The 24,692-nt window shown below is 46.2% G+C and overlaps 1 protein-coding gene across 2 annotated transcripts in view; it reads right to left on the bottom strand.

The window, feature by feature from the left end:
- Positions 1–24,692, bottom strand: part of Zdhhc14 (zDHHC palmitoyltransferase 14) — a 247,066-nt gene that overhangs the window by 91,925 nt on the left and 130,449 nt on the right. For both annotated transcript variants that reach the window (XM_075950352.1, XM_075950350.1), the window contains exon 2: positions 3,071–3,231. In XM_075950352.1, the coding sequence (XP_075806467.1) occupies positions 3,071–3,231 (161 nt within the window). The remainder of the gene's footprint in view (positions 1–3,070; positions 3,232–24,692) is intronic.

Here is a 24,692-nt window from a genome sequence, read left to right as displayed (position 1 = left end):
CCAGCAGTGAGTGAGCATTTTAGTTTTCCACATCCTTGCTAAAGTTTTTCATGACTGGTCTTTTTCTCAGAGTCACCCTGGGGGTGGGGGTTGTGGGCCCTCCATCATGGTTTCGATTCATGTCCCCCTAATGACAGAAGGTGATGAGCCTCTTTTTCATGTACTACCCAGCTCTTCATAGAGCATCTTTGGAAATCGGTCTACTACTGATTTTAACGATTCCGCTTGGTCTGTCTGTCTCTCTCATCAGCAAAGGAAAAGATGGGCCGAGTTTGTTGATCCTTCAAAGAACTAACTTCTAGCTTCATTGATTTTTTCCCCCTTTTCTATATCCTTGGTTTCCTCTCTAAACTTTATAAATTCCCCTGTCTCTGCTTGCTTTGAGTTTTGTTTGCTCTGCCGTTATAGGTTCTTAAGATAAAAACTTGGCTATTGCTATGTTTGGTGCTCCACTTGGAATCGAGGTCATGACTCTGAGGGAAATGGTCATGCTCCTGGTTCACCAGGTCCTGGTAGGATTTCTTCACTTTTACCTTTGGCACCGGGCCTGGAGACAGAAGCACGTGATAAGAATGCCACAGGCCTTTATCCAACATTCCCTAGACTTTCGGAAATAGCAGTTCCCAACCTAATGACCATTTCTGATAGCGTTGTTCAGCTTTCTTTTCTTTTCTTTTCTTTTTTTAATTTTTCGAGACAGGGTTTCTCCGTAGCTTTTTTTGGTTCCTGTCCTGGAACTAGTTCTTGTAAACCAGGCTGGCCTCGAACCCACAGAGATCCGCCTGTCTCTGCCTCCCGAGTGCTGGGATTAAAGGCGTGCGCCACCACCGCCCGGCCGTTGTTCAGCTTTCTAATTGGTTTTCTTCCCTCCGCAGGAAATCAAGTCTTGTTTGTGCTCATCCATTTCTCATTCTACCCCTCATGACCTTTGGGGTCATAGGGCACAATTCATTTCAAAAGATACTTAAGCTTCGACACACCAAGCTTCTGGGAATCTGCATTTATAGCAGAGGAAGCCGATAGCACCCCCGATGCACCCCAAACGTGCTAGGCAGGCAGGACACCTAGCCCTCCCACCAGTGCTCAGGCAGAGGCTCCTGCAGTGGCCCAGAGGGTCACAGAACACATCGTGTCCGCTTCTGCGGGTCTGCATGAGGCAGAAGGCTTTCCAGATGCATGCTGGTTGAGGCCCAGACTACAAACCCAGTCTTCTGAAGAGAACCGGCCCTAGCTTCTCCTCTCCTTAGGGATACAAGGCAGAGAAGGGACAAGGGCAGGGACTCAGAGACTGGGCTCCAGCGCTGTACTTCCTCTTATTGGAGCCTCTCTTTGGGGGAGACACTCTCCTCGTTTGTAACAGAGAACACGAATAGCTTTATCTTCACAGAGTTACTCAGACGTGAGAAAAGTTCCATGATAGCCACTGCCATGTTAAACATGACCGAAGTGCTAGGACATGGACGGCTTTCAGTGTCGCAAGACACAGTGGCTTGAGAAGGGTTGCTCTTCCCCTGCCACTTCCTTCTCTTGTCTCCTCAGCCCCAGAAAGCAGGCTGCTGCAGAACAGCAGGTGGCACCATGGTCTCCCAGCACCCTTCTGCGTGGCAGGGATGGAGGAAGGGGCAGAGGCTGAGACAGGGACAGAGCTCTGCTTTGTCCTTGGCAAATGTAAGAGCATCTCTAGCCCTGGCCACAGCTGTAGCTGCTTGTGCCATAGCAAAAGGGCATCTCTATAGCGAGAGCAGAGGCTGCGAAGGGAGCCCGGGAAGAGGTCCCTGCTGGACAGCTTTACCAGGCCTCTTCTGCATGCTCACTTTGAGTCATCACAGGCTGACTGTGATCTTATCAGACTCACCAGCGTGTCACAGCAAAGCTACGCGAGACACACTCACCGTTGAGAGCATTTACGTGTCAAGAAAAGGGTCCCATTTTAAAGTGTGTTGCGATAGACATTGGGATCTGTTTTAAATTTCCAAAGTAGATGGCTGCAAACTCTAGCTTCAGGCTTTAATATTTAAGGAAAATCAAGCTACTCATTTCAGTACACACCCCTGGGATATACTGCAGAAGTGTGCAAGCGAAAGAAACCCTGGATCTTAGGCTGAATAAATAAGACAGTCTAAGCTGTTCTTTGCCTTGTATGGTGTTTTAATACTGATCACCAACTTGACAGGATCTAGAACCAGCTAGGAGATAAGCCTTTGGGACTGTCTCTGAAGGTGGTTCTCAACCTTCCTAAAGCTGTGACCCTTTAATACAGTTCCTCACATTGTGGTGGCCCCCCAAACATAAAATAATTTTCATTGCTACTTCATAACTGTAATTTCCTACTGTTATGAACTATAATCTGAATATCTGTGTTTCCCAATGGTCTAAGGCAACCCCTGTGAAAGGGCTGATTGACCCCAAATGGGTCACAACCGTCAGGTTGAAAACCACTGGTCTATAAAGAAGCTTCTAGGGTAGGTTAATTTAACTCTGTACGGTGCTTTTCTGTGGGCTGGGGATCAGAGCCGAATGAACAGGGGAAAGTAAGTCGGGACACCAGTCTGCATCTCTCTGTTTCCTGAGAGCAGATACAATATGACCAGATGACTCGCATGCCTTCCCTACCATGAGGGATGTAGTACCGTCAATCAGTGAGACAATACAAACCACTCTTACTTAAATCCCTTTGCCAGATACTGTGTTGCAACAATGAGGAAAGAAATAATACCCTTGTTAGCTTTTATTATGGAAATTAAGGAAGCTGCCATGTCCAGCAGGGAGCACCGGAGAGAAACTGCCTCAACAACAGAGGTTTTAGACCAGAGCAGAACTGGACGCTTGAGTTTCAGAGAAACATCTGTAAGCCAGCCACACCTTGCTCACTGGGGTCTTCTCGCATGCTACCATGGCCCCTGCCTCAGCTCTGCAGCGCCCCCAGTTTTACCTCGACCACTTCATTCCCGGTCACTCTTCATGCCAGCCAGCACCCTGCCCTCTGCACGAGCACCCCCGCCTGTCCCCCACTTTGGAGCCAGCACTGGAGGGGAGTACCCACAGGCTAAACACAGAGCTTCAGCGTTACCTATTTGTCTTTCTAGATCAGCGGCTTCATCAGGAGTGGCTCGAGGGAGGACTCCCGGATCGCTGAAGCTGGTCCGAAGCAGAGTCCCCATCACGAAGAAGAACAGGATACCGCCGACCACGGGGATAGCGGGGGTGATGTTCACCGCGAGGTATGGACAGCTGCCAGCAGGTTTCAGAGAGAGAGAAGAGAGAGGATTATAGTGTTAGGATCCACAGTCACAGTTCGGATCTTCCAAGAAGCAAAATCATCACTTAGCTGAGTGAGAATGATTTCTATTAAAACCCATCTGGGTTGGGGAATGTGGCTCAGTGTAAGGCACTTGTCTAGGGATTGTGAGAGCCTGAGCCTGGATCCTCAGAGTCCATGAAATAGCATGTCTGTAATCCCAGAAACCCTGTGGACAGAAGGGAGACTGAGGCAGGCAGGAGTCTTCCCAGGAGCTCCAAGGCCAGCTAGCTTGGTATATCCCATCCTGAAGTAATAAAGAGGCCCTCGTCTCAAGAACAGTGGACAGCGAGGAACAAAGCCCCAGGATGTGCTCTAACCCCCACTTGTGAGATTGTGGCATGTGCACACCCACACTCACACCCACGTACACCTACACATGAAATGAATTTAAATTTTAAAAAAGGAAATTTAGACTGGGCAGTACTGATGCGCGCCTTTAATCCCAGCACTTGGGAGGCAGAAGCAGTTGGATCTCAAGGCCAGCCTGGTCTATAGAGTGAGTTCCAGGACATCTAGGGCTACAAAGAAAAACCCATCTCAGAAGACAAAACAAAACAATTAGATTTGCAGTGGTTTGCAGTGTGCTCCGTGACAACCCCCCCTCCACTGATCAGGGCAGACCAAGCTCCACAAGAGAGACACTGGTAGAAGAGAAAACAATCCTGCTTGTACAATCGATCTAGAACGCCTGTAGCTTGAATAAATACACACGAGCCCTTTGCATTGTAAACACTCGTCAGCCCAAAGGCCCCACCTGTCTCTGGAAACACAGATGATGATGGCTATGTAGACACCTCAATCTGACCCACCTGGGCCAAACCACTCGGGAACTTTCTGCCAGCCTAACACTCACTTGTAAACACCAAGGAATCATTTGTCAAGACTGTGGGGGCCAGTTTGTCCAGAGGAGGGCGATACGCCATAGACATGGACCTACAGCTGAGTTTCTGAAAAGCCAGGGAGAAGACTCACTGGCTGAGCCACACCAACCCCATGCTTTCCCAGGAAGCACCAGGAGCCATCAATTCATGAATGTGGTCCAGCTCTTGTTATTTTTGTTCTGTTTATTTTTAAGAGATGGGGTCTTCCCTGGTTCCTCAACCTGGACTTTGTACCCTGGACTAAAGACATCCTCCCATTTCAGCAATTCCAAGTAGTTGGAACGATAGATGCTTATCACTACCCACCCTTAATGCTACGGAATCCTGTTCACTGTTGGTGGACAGAGGAATTATGCCACAGGGACTGTGGAGGTAGAAGAGAAGGGACTTTGGCAGACTAAAGTTTGTGCTGGGACCTGGCACCTCACCCTTGATCTTATACTGTGGTGTGGTGGGGTTGGGAAGGTTCAAGCACTGGGCCCTTGGCCTGTTGTCATGGTGTCTTGACACCGCAGGGTGATGAGACATAGAGCAAAGAGCCTGGAACTTAGTGAAGGATGAGGTCTGCCATGGCTATCAGTAGTCTCTTGTGGTCACATTAAGTGTTGTCATGGGTGTGGGAGAACATACATGGTATTGCAGGATCACAGTGTCTCCATAGCACTGGGGGAGGCACTCCCAGCTTGTCCTCAGAAGCAGAAGTCCCGGCTGTTCAAGTAAAGAACAGACAAGAAGGAGGTGAACTCTGCTCAGATGTGGGAGGTGGGTAGGGGTGTGGCTTCCATTTGGGTACCAGAACCCTACTGTGTACAGGCCTCTGGTGGAATGCCCAGCAGGGATACTGCTAAGATTGGCTCTCAAGGACCACATGACAGGAACCCCTTTGCTGAAGGATCAAAGGCCTTTCAGAATCTTCTGCCATGAAGAAGCCCGGAGACTCCCCGTGCCTTTCAGAAGGTGGTAGGATGGTCCCAGATGTCAGTAGCGGGGATAGATTCCCTGCTGGCCTTGTGGACTGTCTCTAGGAAAGTCACCTGACTAGACACAACACCAGAGCATTTCCAGGGCCTCCATGACCACCCCCACCAACTCTGCTACAGGGCCAGAGCAAAGAAAAACCCACACCACAAAACAGTGCTTCATCACACTCCCGCTGGGTTGTTGGTTGCTGTGTCTTCACAGGAATAGAAAAAAAAAAAAGAAACAAAATCCAACCAGGTCATTGCTAATCTGGTACCAGCTCCAGGACGTCTGAACAGCTATGAACATCCCCAGAGAGACTCGTAGAAAGTGAGGTGACTTGGAGAGTGGGAAGAGACAGAGGACCTTGCTCAGGGAAAAAAAAACCTAAGAAACATTAACCTCAGAACCCCCTGTATGGGTTCTATCCCAAGACTTGAGGGTTTTAAGAAACAAGCCCCAAGTACCCTGCTCCTACCAACTGTGACATTGCCAGCAGAGGCTCAGCACTTCAAGAGTGTGCTTTTTGTAAAATTGAGCAAAGCCCTTGTGGCAGTTTGAAAGAAAATGGCTAAAAAAAAAATCAAAAAAAAAAAAGAAAGAAAGAAAGAAAGAAAATGGCTCCCAAACCAGGAGTGGGGGGGGAGGCACGGGAGGCAGGGGCAATTAGGAGGTGTGGCCTTGTTGGAGGAAGTGTGTCACTGTGGGGGTGGGCTTTAAGATCTCATATATGCTCAAGCCACGCCCAGTGAGCAGACCACTCCCTGTTGCCAGTAATGGGATGTAGAACTCTCAGCTCCCTTCCTAGCACGGTGTCTGCCTGCCTGCTACCTGGCTTCCCACCATGATGATAATGGACTGAACCTCTGAACCGTAAGCAAGTCACCCCAATTAAGTGTTTTCCTTTATAAGAGTCGCCATGGTCACAGTGTCTCTTCACAGCAAGAGAAACCCTAACTAAGACAGCCGTCTTTTGATGGCCCTTTTTTTTTTTAATCTAACCTCTTATCTTCTGCCAAGGGGAGATGCAGGCTTACTAGAAGGAGGTCCCTTGATCTTGGGTTTTCCAGCCTCCAAAACTGTCAGAGATGAATCTGTGCTCTTTGGAAATCATTCTGTCTGGGGCATTCTGTAATAACTTTATGAACTTGACTAACAGACCTCTTTGGAAAAGCAGTCACACATCACAGAAATGCCCCTTCAATTCTGTGGGTCTTGCTGTGTGGGAAGGGAGTCTGTGCTTCTCTCCAGAGGCTTTAGGCAAAAACTGACACAATTAACCTCTTTAGTGGGCTTTCACCTTTTCCACAACATTTGATTTTGTAATAGTAAGCACTGAAAAGCTTCAGGTTAAATACTTAAGGAACTAGGGACTCCATAACCTAGCCATTAGCTGTTCTCTTACACTCTGAGCCTGCAGAAAGGGTTTTTTCCCCTTGTACCTCAGTCATGCAGATCTACTGAAATGGCCTTCCACTGTGTGGGCCTGGGTTCTGGCGTCTAACATAGATTTTCTATTTCAACTTGAGACATGAAGAGAATTGAGAAGTCTTTTCAGAAATGACTGTTTCCCCCATTAGAGACTTAATATAAAACAATCATCAAAACTTAGTGCTATATCAGACTCAGAACCCAAAACATCTGTCAAGGCCCCACATGTGTGAGAGGGTGTGGCAGACAATACCTTTTTGGGGGTGTCTCCACTTTGTTTCCTGTTGCCGTGATAAAAAGACCCTGACCAAAGCAGCCTAAAGGAGAAAGGGTTTATGTGGCTCATAATTACAAGTTGCAGTCAATCCTGATGGGGACATGTAGGTGGCAGGAACTTGAAACAATTAGTCTTGCTACATTCATAGTCAAGAGCAGACAGCAGTGAATTAATGTAAGATGCTTATAGGAAAGATGCCCACATTTAGAGTGAGCTTTCCCACTTTAATTAATCCAATTAATAAATTCCTCATAGGCAACAGTCATGCTCACAGTCAACTTAATCTAGACAATATCTCTCTTCCAACCGAGAGTCTCTTCCCAATCTACTGTGTCAAGTCAGCCACCACAATGGGCATGTTTAGCGTTTCCATGGGGCACCTAAATTCAATCACTTCAAGTCCAGACCTTGAACTGTGACATCAGCTTGGGAGTAATCAGACAGGGACTCTGATTTTGGAGCTCATTAAAAGCATGTGTCATATCAAGCAGATGTTAGCTTTGTCTCTCTTATTGCCATTTAAAAAGCAACCTCTGTCATGTTACACCATGAAAATGTGCCAGTATGTGGCCACCAGAAATAAGCCACCCATGTTAAACTCAACCAAAGACTACCAGCGATAAACTCACTGACGTTGATGGCATGTGTCTGTGATGTGAGAGGGCCCTATTCTTAGGAAATGCATAATCCAGAATTTAGGGACAAAGTACCATGAGGTGTGCAGTCTTCTTTCTTTCTTTCTTTTTTTTTTTTTTTTTTTGGTTTTTCGAGACAAGGTTTCTCTGTAGCTTTGGAGCCTGTCCCGGAACTAGCTCTTGTAGATCAGGCTGGCCTCAAACTCCCAGATATCCACCTGCCTCTGCCTCCCGAGTGCTGGGATTAAAGGCGTGCGCCACCCCCCCCCCCCGGCTGCAGTCTTCTTTCAAATAGTTTAGAAAAAGTATGGCAGAGGGAGATAAAATGGTATGAATATTTATAGGTGAATTTAGGTAAAAAAAATGGATATGTGTTATTATTTTTATTGCAACTATTCTTGCCCTCCAGTTTTTGAGGTCTGTGAGTCCTTTCACGTGGAAGCTGAGGAGCTGCCCTTCTGTTGGGCTTCCTTGGAGATAAGGAGAAACTATCCCATAGCTCACTGAACTACTATGTGTCACATTCTGCACAAATTTGCCAGGCTCTTTGGGATCCTCCTTGCTCTGACAGTAGGAGATGAGCTCTTTATGTCAATAAAGTGTTATGAAATAGTGGGTGCTTGGTGACAGCTGTCCTCTTCCACCAGCCTCTGTGTGACAAAGGACAGTGCTGAATCCTCCTTTATCAATGCTGCAGGATTCACACCTCTAGACAATGGCATCTGTGCTAGAGAGACAACTTCAAACTGAAGTTCAGAAGAAGCCGAGAGCATCAATAGTCCTGGTGATGAGAAGCAGTAGCAGACTCTGCCTTTGACTGCGACTGTGAGTATAGATTGCCAGGAGGAAGGAGACTGGGTGGGCAGCTTGCCAACTCACAGCCACTGGCAGCACTGATTCAGCAACTAAAGAACTATGAGCATCATAGAGAGTCTCCGTCCAAGCTCGGACCACTTGGAAACAAACAGGCTCCTTCACATTCTGAGCAACAGTGCCCTGAGCTCCAGCACTGAGCACCATCTGTGATGCGAAGACTCCGCCCCCGAGGGCCTGGATTTGATACAAGATGATGATACAGCTGCCAGAGACACAAACACCAAACGGAGTCCTATTTCTGTCTCCGGAATTGTGACCTACATACAGCCCAGGGCAGCACAGAGAACAGGAGACAGACATCTTCGTCTTCATAAGGCTCAATTGGAAAGTGACAAGAGGGAGGGAATAAGACTCGGAAAGTGTGCATTTTTTTTGGAGCATAAAAGAAATTAGCTAATTTGGCACCAGACAAAACAAATGCTACAGATGCTGAGAAGCCGCTACAGTACAGCATACCCCTTCTGTCATGTTCAGCAGCATGCACTGTCTGACTCTGGACAGGAAGATTACATACCTGTGCACAAAGTGTCACTGTGCACACTGTGGGGGAAGAAAGGCCACCGGAACAGGTGGGAGAGGGTAGTATTGCGAAAGTATCATAAGGTCCCTTTCAGTTCTAATAGCAAAATATTAATACCAGTCAGGGAAAATATTAGTGTGCGTTTTGATAATTATACATGAAAATTGGAACCATCTCTTGGGTGTCATATGATCGGAGACCATGAAATCAGAGGACTTTTGTGATTTAAAGTACATAGCCAGGGGCTGGGGAGACAGCTCCTGTATGTGAGGACCAGAGAGGTTGGATCTCCCCAAATTAAATAGAGCGGTAGCACATATCTATAATCCCAGAGATCCTAAGGTGCTAGAGATAGAAGGAACCCCATCCCTGAAGCTCACAGGCCAGCACTGCTAACATATGCTAAGGACCGTATTCCCAACAAAGTAGAAGATGAGGAACAACACTTGAGATTGTCCTTTGACCTCCACATGCACACCAAGGATGGCAGGCACATGCTGGCATTCAGATACACATCTTATACACACACACAGAAGAAGTGATTCTATGTAGAGTACCTGTCCTCATATACACACACATATCCATCATACCCACAGAGATAAAAAGATTCTCTTTATAGCCAGGTGTAAAGTTATTTTTGTCACTGGCTACTAACATGCTAGAATTATTGATCTTACATTTTTGTTTATAGGTTGACTCAATTGGGATTGAATTTGACATAAAGACAATTCCTTGGACAAAAGCCTCGAGACTAGTTTCTTCAATATTTCAAGCACAAAATCTGGATTTCAGTATTGAGCAGTGAGGTTCCTTTTTTCCCACCACAAGTCTTTAAAGGATTGACTTTGCTTAAGAGAGACAAAACAAAGCATGACAACATTAAAAAGGCAGAGCATAAATATTACAACCATGTGACAAAGAATATTTTCCATATCAAAACAATTCACCTCTTAATATTTTGTCTGCAGATACACATACAAAACATTCCTTTAATAAGAGTTTATGACTCCTAACTAACAAGAAGTGGCCTTCACATGATAGTTCTGCTTTAGTTCTGTGTAGAAAAAACACTGGCATAAGAATAGCTGCCATTTGGGCATAGAAAAGCGGGTGTGTGTTTATTATTATGCAGGAAGAGAAAGTGGCCTTGCTTCACTGCTTCTAGACTCAAGTGGGCTTCCATGTTTTAAAAACCAGAGTAACTTATTGTTTCAAATCTCAGCTCTTCGATCGTGATGCATTTCGATAATAAGCGGTTATAGAATAAGGCAAACGACCATGAAATGCAATAATATGAGCCAATGGCTCACACGCCTGTAATAATAGCGGCGCAGCGGCACAGTGGGGAAGCAGGTTGCAAGGGATGTAATAAAAATGATCTTTTCTCCTTTTCATATGAGTCACTGTGAAACAAATGTACGCATTTCCACCTCACAGGCAGGGATATGAGCGCTGCTTGCTTTGTGGTTTAATCACAGTTCTTAGAGATGCATCCACCACCACCGAGCAAAGATAGACACATTACTGCGAGACAAATAGAGAAAAGTAGATTCAGAACTAACATCCAATCTGTTTTAGAATCTGTTTTAGAACATGTGTGTATGTGTGTGTGTAGTATAGTGTAGTGTATTTCTCTGTGTATGTAGGTTTGTATGTATATGCAGGTTTATGCATGTGTGTATATGTACATGATATGTACATGCATGTTTGTGCATGTGTGTGTATGTATATGAGGAAACCAGAGGTTGACAATGTGTCTTCCCCAGTGGCTCACCATCTTCCTTCTTGAGACAGTTTTCAGTGAATTTGAAGCTCACTGATGGACGAGATTGACTGGCCAGGGAACCTCAGGAACCCTCTTGTTGCTGTTACACCCTAAAGCAGGGTAAGAAACATGCACAGAGTGGCCGGCTTTTCTGTGGATACTGGAGATCTGAACTCAGGTCCTCAGGATTGTGAGTAAGCACTTTACCACCCGAGATCTTCCTGAAGCCCCAGTAGAGAGTTTCATGAAGCTCGCACATTTCTCTGAGAGGCAGGTTCTGAGACAGTCTATTCTCATGAGTGGTGATGAGCCACGTGCATCTTTGTGTAGGCTACACAGGGACTCTCCAGCCTTACCAAAGTGTACCATCTTTACCACAGTCTTCACCATCCTCACCACAGTCTTCACCATCTTTACCACAGTCTTCACCATCCTCACCACAGTCTTCACCATCCTCAACACAGTCTTCACCATCTTTACCACAGTCTTCACCATCTTTACCACAGTCTTCAACATCCTTACCACAGTCTTCACCATCTTTACCACAGTCTTCACCATCTTTACCACAGTCTTCACCATCTTTACCACAGTCTTCAACATCCTTACCACAGTCTTCACCATCTTTACCACAGTCTTCACCATCTTTACCACAGTCTTCACCATCTTTACCACAGTCTTCACCATCTTTACCACAGTCTTCAACATCCTTACCACAGTCTTCACCATCCTTACCACAGTCTTCACCATCCTCACCACAGTCTTCACCATCTTTACCACAGTCTTCACCATCTTTACCACAGTCTTCACCATCTTTACCACAGTCTTCACCATCCTCACCACAGTCTTCGCCATCCTCACCACAGTCTTCACCATCCTCACCACAGTCTTCACCATCCTCACCACAGTCTTCACCATCCTCACCACAGTCTTCGCCATCCTCACCACAGTCTTCACCATCTTTACCACAGTCTTCACCATCTTTACCACAGTCTTCACCATCTTTACCACAGTCTTCACCATCTTTACCACAGTCTTCACCATCTTTACCACAGTCTTCACCATCCTCACCACAGTCTTCACCATCCTCACCACAGTCTTCACCATCCTGACCACAGTCTTCACCATCCTTACCACAGTCTTCACCATCTTTACCACAGTCTTCACCATCCTCACCACAGTCTTCACCATCTTTACCACAGTCTTCACCATCTTTACCACAGTCTTCACCATCCTCACCACAGTCTTCACCATCCTGACCACAGTCTTCACCATCCTCACCACAGTCTTCACCATCCTCACCACAGTCTTCGCCATCCTCACCACAGTCTTCACCATCTTTACCACAGTCTTCACCATCTTTACCACAGTCTTCACCATCTTTACCACAGTCTTCACCATCTTTACCACAGTCTTCACCATCCTCACCACAGTCTTCACCATCCTCACCACAGTCTTCACCATCCTGACCACAGTCTTCACCATCTTTACCACAGTCTTCACCATCCTCACCACAGTCTTCACCATCTTTACCACAGATTTCACCATCTTTACCACAGTCTTCACCATCTTTACCACAGTCTTCACCATCTTTACCACAGATTTCACCACTCCTTACCACAGCCTCCTCTGGCATCCTTTCCTGATAACTGTCACTTTCAGGCTAAGGAAAGGGGAAAGGAGGAGGTCCCCTTACCAAGAAGAGGAAATTACCAACCACCAGAGAGATGGAGTTAAAAGGGGACAACTCAAGCACAGCTCACATTGCCTTTCTGTGCAGCTCCTGGAGGGAGCCAGCTCCACCCTGATACTCAGTGTGAACCTGTGGGAAGCAGGGAGGTTCTCTTCCCACCAGGTATCTGCAAATCTTCCCAGTATTCAGGAAAAGGGTCATTATTCCTCACCTGGGGCCTCCCAAACACCCAGAAAGACCTCTTTTAGACAGCAAACCCAGGTCATCGAAGCATAGGCTCATAGTTTGTGTAGCTCGATTTACGCATCAGATATTAAGAATGGCAAGGGCTTGTTAGGGAAAACTGCAGTATGTAAATGTTTTTGGTCAATCAATTTTACTTACATTTAAAATCCAGGAACCCAAAAGCTTCTGGGTAGTATGTGAATCACAGGAATGAAACATATTTTTCCCCATCTGTGTGTGGTGTGCATGTAGGTACAGGCATGATTGTGTGTGTGTGTGGTGGGGTGCATGTGTGTGCTCATGCATATAGAGCTCAAGGTTGATTTTTGGGATAATCCTGGTTCACTCTTTTACCTTATTCATTGAGTTGGGGTCTCTCAAACCTAGGGTTTCCTGATGTGGCTGATAAGGCTAAATTTATATGCCTAGTCTCACTAGCCAGCTCGTGAGGGGGGAATCCCTGACCCCTGCCTTCGGAAGTCAGAATTACAGGCAGGCCACTAGGTCCATCCAACATTTATCTAGGTGCTTGGGATCTGAACTCTGATCCTCTCACTTCCATAGTGAGTGCTTTAACCACTGAGCCATCTGCTCAAAAGCGCATGTGTGTGAGTGTGTGTGTGTTCTAAATTGACCCTTTAATGGTATAACAGGGTTGCTTAGGCATGGCATCCACACACCGTAGATCTTCGGAACCAAAGGACTGCATTGTCTTTTCCGATCACAAGGGTGTGAACTAGTTGAGGACACCACCTCCTCTGCTTTACTCTCAGCATGCCCTGGCAGCACCAGGAATTGGCAGCATGGTAATAGCCCAGTGTTGTGTGCCTGGGAGACCTTCCCATGCAGGGCACTGCGTGACCGAGGTAGACCTCTGGAATTCTTTTCCTGCTCTAGACTAAATTCTAAGCTTGGTTGCTTCTAACCCTGTCTGATGTTTTAAATCGCACCTCCCCCACTTCCATTTTGGCAGCTCTGTAGGGGCTTTAGTCTTGCTCTGATTGTGTAGATCATGGAACCCGAGACTTCTCATGCTTTAAGACATTTCATCTAGGGACAATGTGACAATATGGTTATCACTTGGGGGTTTTACTTCATACTGACTGAAAGAGCTATTTTATACTTGCTGAGATAACAGTTTAAAAGTCATGTATGAATGTTGTGTGTGTATTTGCAATAGAATATTCTCACAGCATTTTACATTTGGAATCGGATGCTTTTCAGTCTTCCCGCCCAAGTGGAATCAGGGTCTGAATCCTCCTGCTGTAAGTTCTGCCCAGGAGGGCCACCATGAGATGGCATTGCTCACAACTCAACTCAATTCAGGGACTCTCAGAGGCCACACAGCCAGCTGACTCCTGTCATCCCATTGACTGAATCCTTGCCTCCATCCCTTTACCCACTTGTTCTGTATTACTCCTCTGGGATTTTGAGGAGCAGCAGGCCTGCCTTTTCTCGGGGCATCCATTCCTGCCTACTTACTCCTTTCCCCAGATAACTATGAATCTCCTCCAAGCCTTTTCCTCAAATGATACCTTCAACAGCATCCACTCTGTCACTGCATACAACTGTGAAACCTAAAATCAAGCCTTGCCCCGATTTGTCACATCCTCGCACCTGGGCCCCATTTAGGTTTTCTTTTCCCTCATAATGCTTGTCCCTGCATGGCATGCCATCTGCCCTGATTTTCTTATTATCAGTCCTCCCAGAAAGTGCTTGGGAGCAATAAGGAATTTCCTCTGCTTGGTTCATATATGTATGTAACTCTTCATCGACTGTGACACACTTCTTTCTCTTGGCCTGGTTTTACTCCCTGTTAGCAGCTCTCCTTGGCAGTATCCCACGGCTCTGGCACCTCCAACATCTTGGTGTCTCCAAGGCAATCCAGACTTTAACATCACAGCTTCATGCAATGGCCTCTCTAGGCCTCCATTCAAGAACACCACTGACACATGCCTGGCCCCGGCAGCTTTCCTTAGTTGCAGAGGCAAATTCCATAACCCATTTCTTCTACCCTTAACTAAAGTCAGAACCATGTGGCTGAAGCTGCGAGTTCTGCTACTTGCTGGGATGGAACATGGCCACCTTGTTCAGTTACGTCTTCACCAGCTTTCTGTTTTCTATGGTTTCCTTCACTGCCTGAGCTTTGTTGTCCTGGAACTTGCTCTGTAGACCACACTGTCCTCAAACCCAGGGATCTGCTAGCCTCTCTGTCTTCTGAGTACTGGGATTAAAGGCATGAGCCAACATACCTGGCTCTAAGTTTTTCTTTAACTCCTTTTCACACATTGGAAACTTAGCTGGGTGGAATCTTGCTTTGGGGCCACCACTTTTTAAATTCTATTTCTTAATCTGTTTATCTCCTTGAACACAGGACTTAGCTCTATTCTGCTTTCTGGTGCCCCTTTTCTCAATCTGTACATTTTGTACTCTTATTTGCTCAGCTTGCTACTTTCCATTATAAATCTTCATTAGAACTACCACTAATAACCACACGACAGAGTCTATACTAGGCTGTTTTGAGATTTCCTCTGCCGAGGGAATTGATCCAAAACTCTTCACTTTAGTCTAAGGCAACTCTTCAGACAAGGGCAAAAAGTAGCCACATCCTTTGCCAAAATATTACAAGAATGATTTCTAGGCAACATAACAAAATTCTTCTCCTCTGAAATCTCTTGATCCAGCCCTGGACAGTTCAAATCATTATCAGCACCACTGTCTTCCATGCTCCTACTAATATGAGCCATCAAGAAGTGCTTATAGCATTCCGCTGCTTTCTTAACCCAAAGTCTCAAAGTCCAAATTCCTTCAAACAAAAGCATGGTCAGGACCACCACAGCAGTACCCTATTTCCAGTACCAACATCTGTCTTAGTTAGGGTTTTTATTACTGTGAAGAGATGCCATGACCACAGCTACTCTTATAAGGAAAATACTTAATTGGGGTAGCTAGCTTACAGTTTCAGAGGTTCAGTCTATTATCAACATGGTGGGAAGCATGGCAGCATGCAGTCAGACATGGTACTGGCTACATCTTGATCAGAAGGTAACAGGAAGAAGACTGAGTGTCACTGAGGGAAGCTTGAGCAAAAGAGACCTCAAAGGGTGTCCCTACAGTGACAGACTTCCTCTGACAAGGCCACACCTCCTAGTAATACCACTCCCTTTGGGGTCCATTTTCTTTCAAACCACCACACTAAGACAGTGTTAGGGTTCTCAGAAGGAACAGAACTCAAGTACTTCCTAATTGGCCCTACCTATAGTGGTGTCTTCAAAAGATCATTCTACCATTCAGGGTGATGCTTCATACCACATCAGGCTAGCTGCTTCAGGGTGATGGGAAACATGGTAAGACCAGTGGATTAAATGAGCCTGGGCCTACTGTCCCAGTTCTCTGCCTGTGAAGCGAGTTTCTTGGTCAGAGGCAATGCTGTGTGGAATATCATGATTGTAGATAAACATTCTGCATGGACAGTAATTTTGGCAGAAGCATTATACTCAGGAAAGGCAAGCCCATAACCAGAATAAGAATTTATCCCCAGTAAGGATAGAGTCCCGGATCCAGGCTCATGACAGCTGTGAGCCAGTGTGGACTCAGTGCCTCACACCCCTGCTACCAGGCAGGCGCTCTGCCACCTCAGCTAAGCTAAACCTAGTGGAAAATGTTGAGTCCATCTGAAGTGCTTGGCCCCTAGTGCGGGTGGTGAATGGCATCACAAGGGTATCGTTGCCAGGCAGCCAAGGCAAGGGGAGAAGCGAGGCACACACAGCTTCTGCTGGTGGCTTGGTCCTCTCCCCAGAGCTCTCCCCAAATGCCACATTTAAGCCATATGCCTGGGGGTGGAGGGACCCTTTCTGTCTTCTGGCTAAGGGGAAAAAGGACTCTCTCTGTACTTCCTTCCTTTTACAGCAGTTCCCTGAGATTGATGAGGAATCGGGGGGTTTATTTTTAGCAAGTGCATCATCACACATTCATTACAGGTGAGTGGGAGTTTTGAGGACAGCCAGTGCAACCACTGTTTTCCAAACCAATGCTGTATGCATCAGTAAAGACTCCAGAATTTAAAAAGACATTATGGCGATCTCTCTCTCTCTCTCTCTCTCTCTCTCTCTCTCTCTCTCTCTCTCTCCCTCCCTCCCTCCCTCCCTCCCTCCCTCCCTCCGTGTATGTGTGTGTGTGTGTTCATGTAAGTATAGGTGTATACGTGTGAGTCTGGCAAGGCTGGGGAGAAAAAAAACCCAGATGTCACAGGCACCATGTTTCTTAATGATGGCGAAAAAATAGCCAAATGCGCTGGCCCTGATGTCTGTCCAGCATCACACAGAACACAGATACACAGGGTGGACAATGAGAAATTTGAGGGAGGGGGCTCTGTCCCTAAGAGGGTGGGTACAGAGTACAAAGGAAAGGGCCTTATTATATTCTGGTTTTTTTTGGGTTTGTTTGTTTGTTTGTTTGTTTGTTTGTTTTGTTCTTCTAGGGAAACCCTGGATGTGAAGCCACTCAGGACAACCAGCTACTTTGATTTAGTGTAAAGAGGGAGTACCACCTTCTCAGCCAAGATCAAGGGCACTTTCCTTGGCTCAGCTCCATGCCTTCTTTTGATGAATAACAAAATAAGAAGCTCCCTGTTCCTATGTAATGGCAACTAGGTTCTCAGAGTCCCCACAAACTGCGCTGAACTCTGAGTGGTAGAGACTGACCCTGTTAGCTCAAAGCATATTAATGGGACTGGAGAAACAGCTCAGCAGTAAAGAGCACTGGCTGCTCTTGCAGAGGACTCAGATTTGGTTCTCAGCACCCACGTCGCAGCTCACAACTGTCTATAACTCCAGTTCTGGGAATCCAAATCCAGAGATCCCCTGTGGGCACCAGGCATGCACATGGTATTCCTATATGCATACAGGCAAAAAAATTCTTCCACAAAAGGAAAAAAATCATGCCAGACAAAGGCAGTGCTAACAAGTTTTACTCAAATATCAGGAGTGGGGACCTTTGCATTAGAGCAAAAGCTGACTTGTGGGGGAAAATAAAATGAGTTTCCTTCCCCTCCTGGAATTATTACCCCAGAAATTACCCAAGGAGTAATTTTCTCCCTATCAGGAGAGGGCAGGGATGCAGAAAGTCCCCCTTACGGAAGAAGCCAGTGTAAAGCCTTATTAAATTCTGCTCTCATGCTCACTCCTACCAGGTAAGGCATGAAGTACCTCAGACAGCACAGGTCTGGGGCACCAGGGAACCCTGGGAGTCTGAGTGTTTTAACTCAGTCCTAGCAAGTGCAACGCCGTATCTTTTCTCGAAGTCTTTGAATTCATGAGGGGTGATCTGAAAATACCACGACAACACATTAAAGCCCTTCACCACCACCACTTAGTTTTCAATTAACCGAGTCTCTCGGGCCATTGCTTCTGTTAAATTTGCATAACATTCATTTCCTTCTGTGAATTTTCTCTTAAGTCAATACTTCTGCGATCTTTCTAGTTTGGTTTGTAAAAAATCACTCACTGAAAATGTCATATATGCATACAATGAAATAAATGATCTTACCCACTTGTTTCCCCTCCAATTCCCTTCATGCCCCCCATACAACATTTCCTTTCCAACTTTGTGTTCTCTTTTCTTTCTTTTTTTAAAAATAGTCCAAACAAGTCCAATTAATGCTGGCATATGTTCGTGGGTGTGGGGCCACCCACTAGAGCACAGGCAGCCTGCCAAGGTCACGATCCCAAGGCAGAATTATTCCTCCTCCAGGCAGCTATCAACTGCCAGCAGAATAGAAGGAATCCTGAGGCCTCCTGAGCTGAAATTATGACGTGGTTAATTTTTAAATGGGGGTGGGGCAAAGGGAAGAATAACAAACACTTATTCTAGGGGAATGATGGAAATAACTTTATGGGACGTGTGGTGGGGAAGAGACTTCAGCAGTAACTTTAACTGGAGTTCACGGAGAGGGATTCAGGCACTGAGGGCTGGCCTGGCCATTCTGATGGAATGTTTGGGAGAGGATGCCATCCCGAAGGGTACAGTGAGTCAATTGACCACTGCATTCCTTGGTCCAAACACTGGAGAAGGAAGAGGAGAACTACAGAACAAGACAATGGAGGAGAGAAGGCAGGAAGCCTCTCCTATTGATAAGTGCCTGTTAATCTTGGCCACATGCTGCTGCATTGTGAGGTGTTTCAGTCTGTAAAGGGACGATGTCCAACAGAGCCACTTGGCTCTGGGGATGGTCTTTGACATTTTTAGAGACAATTGCCCAAGAAGACGTCACTGTGGCTGACACAAGGCCATTACTTCTAGTTGTATTTGCAATAGATAGATAGATAGGTATGTAGATGGATGGATGGATGGATGGATGGATGGATGGATGGATGGATGGACGGACGGATGGACGGATGGACAGACGGACAGACAGATGGTAAAAATGCAGAGGTCTACCAAACACACCAGAGACAAGACAATACTGTTTAGAGCTATGGAAACAAAGGTTTTAAATGCTCTGGTAGTGCCTACATGCTCAGGGGTGAAATCTTAAGAGTGTTTATTCTAGACAGTTCGGGAAAACTTCTCCAACAGAAGTTTTCCACCACTTTTGGGCTCTGTCTTTGCCTCTTCCATCAATGGAATGTGTACTTTCCGTGGCACAAAAGGAGAAACTTTCATGGCATCAAATTATAACCACATGCTATACATAAATATTCTTTGAAAACAATAATTCTTTAATGAAATATTCTCTTGGGAATCTAGGAAGTATCAACTGTCCCTGTTCTCCAAACCAGCTAAGAACTCAATCCCTCCTTCTGAGGGGACACAGGAGAGCCAGGGAGTTAGTAGAGACGGAAGGACCTTCAAGTGTGGGAGGAAGTAGGGTCTGAGGCCGTTAGTCCCTGGCTGATGATAACCTTATTCTGGGCTCTCTAGTTTTCTGGTGCTGAGACTTCATCTAAGGCCTCAGTGGCTGTAGCAATGAGAGGAGAGGCTGAGCCTTACCCTAGGGGCTATGCATTTCATGTTACATTGTAAGAAAACCCACAGGGTCTCAGTGCATTATGGATTACTATTTTTTAGCAAAGAGATGTGTAACCATATATCTCCAAAAGCCCACTTTGCAGGTTATGGCTAAATCTGCCCCCTCCAAATTCCTCCATGCTTTCAATCATTAGGAGCCCTAGCTCTTTAACAATTTACTTGGGACTATTACAGGACCATGATGGCTAATCTCCCTCTCTTCCTCTTTCTCTTCTCTATTCTTTCTTCTCTCTTCCCTGAGGTAGAAAGGCACGCCCACTGTGAGTGGCATTCCCTGTGCTGAGATGGAGAGGGCAGACAGTGAGCTGAGTACCAGGGCCCATTACTCTCTCCTTCTCTATAGGTGCAATGGGACCAGCTGCTCCAGGCTCCTGCTGCCTGAACTCTCTGATCATGACAGACAACCTGAGTGGGGAGCCCAGATCAGTTCTCCCTGAAGGTGCTCGGGCCCCGTCTTTGATCATAGTAATGGAAAATTAACACAATGACTAGCATATAAAAGTCAATATCTGCCCAACTGGAGGGCTCCAGGGTGTCCCTGCTATAACAGTTAACACTGTGTGCAGGGCCCGGGTCTACCCTTGTTCCTGGGGTGCATCTTGAGGACAGTTTCTGGTCAGCCAGCTAACTAAAGCATTCTGTTTGTTCCTGTGCTCCCCCTGCCCCGCCTGGTGATTAGCTGTAGGACATTGTTTACCCTATCTTTGGTGTGGTAATTTCCCAGCTGCCTGGGCAGAAATCCTTGTGCAGCAGCTAGAGATATAAGGATTTCCCGAAGGTTGAATAAACGGCATTCGGCTGATCTCCTTTCAAATGACCGAGGTCTCTTTGTGTGTTCTTTCAATCTCCAGGCCCTTGCCCAACTTGCATATGGTACAGTGGCGCGCGAACTGTACCGAGGGGGTAACACAGAATTGGGTGTTACAACTGTGGTCATCAACCCCGCCATCTTGAGACTAGTGTAAACCCTGGGGCAGATAGAGAAGCTACTCCTTACCAATGATCTAAAGGCTGGGCCAGACTCCTAAATACTCAAGTGATCCCTATGTGACAGAGAAGTACAGTTCAAGGCACCATAGGAGGAGGGGAAGATGTTTCCTGAAGAAGCATCCCATCCTGTCCTCAGCCTTACCGAAAGGCTGAAGAACCAAGAAGACTGATCTTTAAGAATCCGAGTCACTGTCATACCAGAAGTCAGAAGAAAGTTGGAAAGCCCATGGTATTCTGGGATGGCCTGGAACACTGGGATGAGACCAGCTGTCTTTTTACCCTAACTTGGGCACTCAATGTGTAACCTTGCAGAGTTTGTTTTGCTTCTATGAGTCATGGGGCAGATCAGAATAATGTAAATGACAGCCCAGGCTGGTTCCACCTTAGTGCTGCTTTGAGAACTGATGAATTTGGCCATCAGAAAGATTCCAGCTAAAGCCCCGAGGACACACCAGCCACTCTACAAATAGACTTGCTTCCTTTTAGGGTGTCAGTCTTAGCCTGTGTGGACTTTGGATACCTTCCCATCATTGCTGTGATCCCTTATCTGCACGAGTCAGTTGGATTCCTCACAGTTTAAAGGAAAAGCTTATGTAGGTTCTACATCTGTTTCAGAGGCCACAGAGTCGGAACAAAGTTTAGCTTCAAAGTAGAGGAGAAGGAGGCAGAAAGTGATTGGCATCTACTAGAAGGGTGGGTGAATAAGACCAATCCAGGAAAGTCTGCGTGAGGGAGAAGTATAGGGGGAGCATGGGAAGCAGTCTGAACCATGTAAGGAGCCCTCTGATCCCTCATGGCCACCTAGCAGGAGTGGGTCCGAGAGACAGAGAGAGAGAGAGAGAGAGAGAGAGAGAGCGCTATTGCCAGGCCTTCTGATACCCATGAACCATTTAAAATAAAGAATATTGGGAAAATATTAGTTTTGTGCTGCTGTAACAGAATACCTGAGAATAGGCAATGATCTTCTTAAAAAGCTTCTTGCTAGGTGTCATAGACTGGCCTTGAACTTAGGATCCTCCTGCTTCAGCCTCCTGAGTGTTAGAACACCTCTGTGCCTGGCTGAGCTAAGGGTAGTAAGTGGTACCTCACTGAGGGTAGAACCATTTACTCATGACTGGAAAGTTCAAGCCCAAGGAGTACATCTGACAAGATCTATACAAGTCTAATCCACTCTGGTCTTCTGATGTTCCTAGAGATGCTGCACTGGGGACTGCTTACGACATGGGGGTTGGGGTGCACTCAGACTGTAGTGCATACCCCGGAAGGTAGTCTGTCGGATGGCTCCATGGTTTCTGCCTCCTGTTTTCCAAAGTCACCTTGAGTGAGAGGGAGCCTGGGGTGAGCCTGGGGATTTGCTTCTAGAGAGCAACGATGATGACGGAGCATCCCTTGGAAGGGCGTTAACACAATTTCCAGAAACTTCCAACCTATGTACTTTCTTTCACCCTCTTGGCCTTTGAAGGGAACTCAGCTGTGTTGACGTATGCAGATGCTCACGTGACAGGATATTGCAAGTGTGGCCTCTTACCAAGAGCCTCATGAATGAGTTTACGCGCAGATCCTTCCCTATCCTGCCTTGGTAGCGGTAGCTTAGCCATATTAGACTGCAGCCCTATGGGAGAACCCGATGCAGAGGATACAGATTTCTGACCCAGAAATGATAAAGAAATATGTTCTTTCAGCCACTAAATTCCAAGATCATTTGTTTCACAGCAAGCACGCACTCACATGCAGGGTTCTATCAGATGCAAACTAAGTGAAATGGAATATTCTTGTACTGAGAATGGAATCAGAGTGAAGTGAACGAATTTGTCATTTTATCTGGCCGTCAATGAGGAGGTAGGGCAGGTTCTGTGTGTAGGGAAACATTGGCCCTAATTATTTTGGGCTCTGCCATTGATTAACTGAAACCTGAAATACAGACATTTAAATGGCTATGTTTACGGCAGTAGTGAGAGTTTTTTTTTTTTTTAACAGAAGCAATGACCAAAATGATCTGACTTTTCCATATTTGTAAGCACAGATACCTGAGGAAGGACTGTGTAGAGAGAAGTCATGTTTATGCAGAGCCACATGGCTAGGAGGAGACGAAAACCTGGGAACTGCAAAGGGCTGCCTATTCAAAATCTGCCGACCAAACCGAGACTTTCAGTGGAGTTCCTAAAGTGCGTACCACAAGGAAACCATCCTGTCATCTTCTTAGCGTCTCTTAGGCCTCCCTCTTCCCACCTGCTCTTGGGAATCTAGGACTGGATTCCCCCACCACCACCACCACCTGAGGCTGCTCACATTTCCCAGGAAAACCCCTCCATACTCTTTGGCGATCTGACTGTGCCAACTTTTGTGTGCGGGTGGCTAGACATCATAAGCGGAACAAAAGAACAACAAAAAAGGCAGGTGTCTCTGCAGTGGGTTCGAGTAGCAGCTGGAGAGGCGTCTGAGGTCTCCACCACCCCGAGCTCCCCTGAGGCCCTTAAGATGATAAACAAAAAGAATGTGGGTGACTGGAGAAAGTCCACTTTGGAATTCACAGAACATTTCTATACACCATAAACCACAGCAGGCAAATGGTACCCGGGGGAGGGTCGGGAGGCAGGAAAAGAAGAGCAAATCAAAATAGCATGTGTTGATTCGCACTGACAAACACTCTCCAGGCAACAGAGTGACAGGTTCCCCTGCTCCTGCAGGATGGGAGGGTCCTGAAAACAGAGCCACTATCCTGGAGGGCCGGCCAGCCATCAGGGCCAGGAGAGGGATGAGGAAAAGGAAAAGGGGAAAAGAAGCAAGTAGATGTGCAAGGAACTTATAAGGGAAGTAGACTTTCAAAACCATAGACAATTACTTCTAAACTATCTTTTAAATTATAATCTGTGATAAAATATGGTTCATTTGGGTAAGCCTCTTAAGGCTAGAGAAGGCACAATTTCTTTGAGATTCATGCCACCAAAAATTAAACTTCAGAGGAAGGAACTGAAGGAAAAGGAATGGGAGGATGGATTGGATCCAAACACATATGCATGCATGTATGTATGAATATCAAATAAAAAGTTAAATATAAAGTAGAAAATTACAAAATAAACTAATAAAAATTAAATGGTCATTTCCTTTCTTAAGCCTGTATTTCCTATATTGATTCTCTCTCTCTCTCTCTCTCTCTCTCTCTCTCTCTCTCTCTCTCTCTCTCTCTCTCTCTGCTGAATTGGCTTTGTTTTGTAACAGTGTTTCAATATGTTGACTTCCAACATAAAATTCCTTCCCTCTTTAGTCTCCCCAGGGCCAGGATTGCGGGCACACACCATCACACATAGCTAGTAGTTATTTCTGTGTCACCGAGAAAGGGAGAAGTGGGGAAAGCCAATAAAACTGTAAGCAAGATTATATTTCCCCAACACTTAATAAAAGAGCAGGTATGAAACCAGAGACATGTGGTCGAATCTATTACTGTTCGTAAGCTGACTAATTTCACAGTCAGGATGATGAAATGGAATCACTGAACGAATTGTCAAATGGGCCAGTCTACTGGCAAGATCTCAATAATGCACTGAGCTGTGTGGGTTCCCAATACACAGGCTGCTCAGTACAGAGCGATTTTAGGTTAATCTGGATGATGCAACCATCTCAAACTTTTCCCTTTATTTCATAGCCTTGTTTTTCACACCAAGCTGATCTATGACTCCAGACACCTGATCTGGTCCCTCCAGGAACCTTAGCTGCTCTTTTGAGTCCTCTGAGGAAAGGCGTGGCTGGAGGCCAAGTTCAACCAGAGACCAGCAGAGTGGCCTTCCTTCCCTCCTCGCTCCTAACTTTTTCATTTCCAGGAAACCCTGCAGCAAGTCTGAGATACATCTATGTATGGGCTTAATGTTTGTGTCCCACCCAATATACTTGTGTTCAAAGCAAACCACCAGGCATTAGCAGGAGAGGTCTCTGTGGGTGTGAACTTGCCTAATAACCTCATCCAAAAGTCTCCAAAGAGCTAGCTGCTCCTTCCACCGTGGGAGGAAACAGTGAGAAGATACCATCTCTGAACTGGGCAGACACCAGGCCCGCTTTCCCCTCCACCTCGGACTCTGCTCGGCTATGAGATCCAAGTGCCCGATGCTTCCAAGCTA

This window comes from Microtus pennsylvanicus, chromosome 1 (assembly GCF_037038515.1).
Source record: "Microtus pennsylvanicus isolate mMicPen1 chromosome 1, mMicPen1.hap1, whole genome shotgun sequence".
NCBI classification, from domain to species: Eukaryota; Metazoa; Chordata; class Mammalia; order Rodentia; family Cricetidae; genus Microtus; species Microtus pennsylvanicus.
The sequence above is the reverse complement of the archived record's forward strand: the minus strand, read 5'-3'. Positions and strand labels throughout refer to the sequence as shown.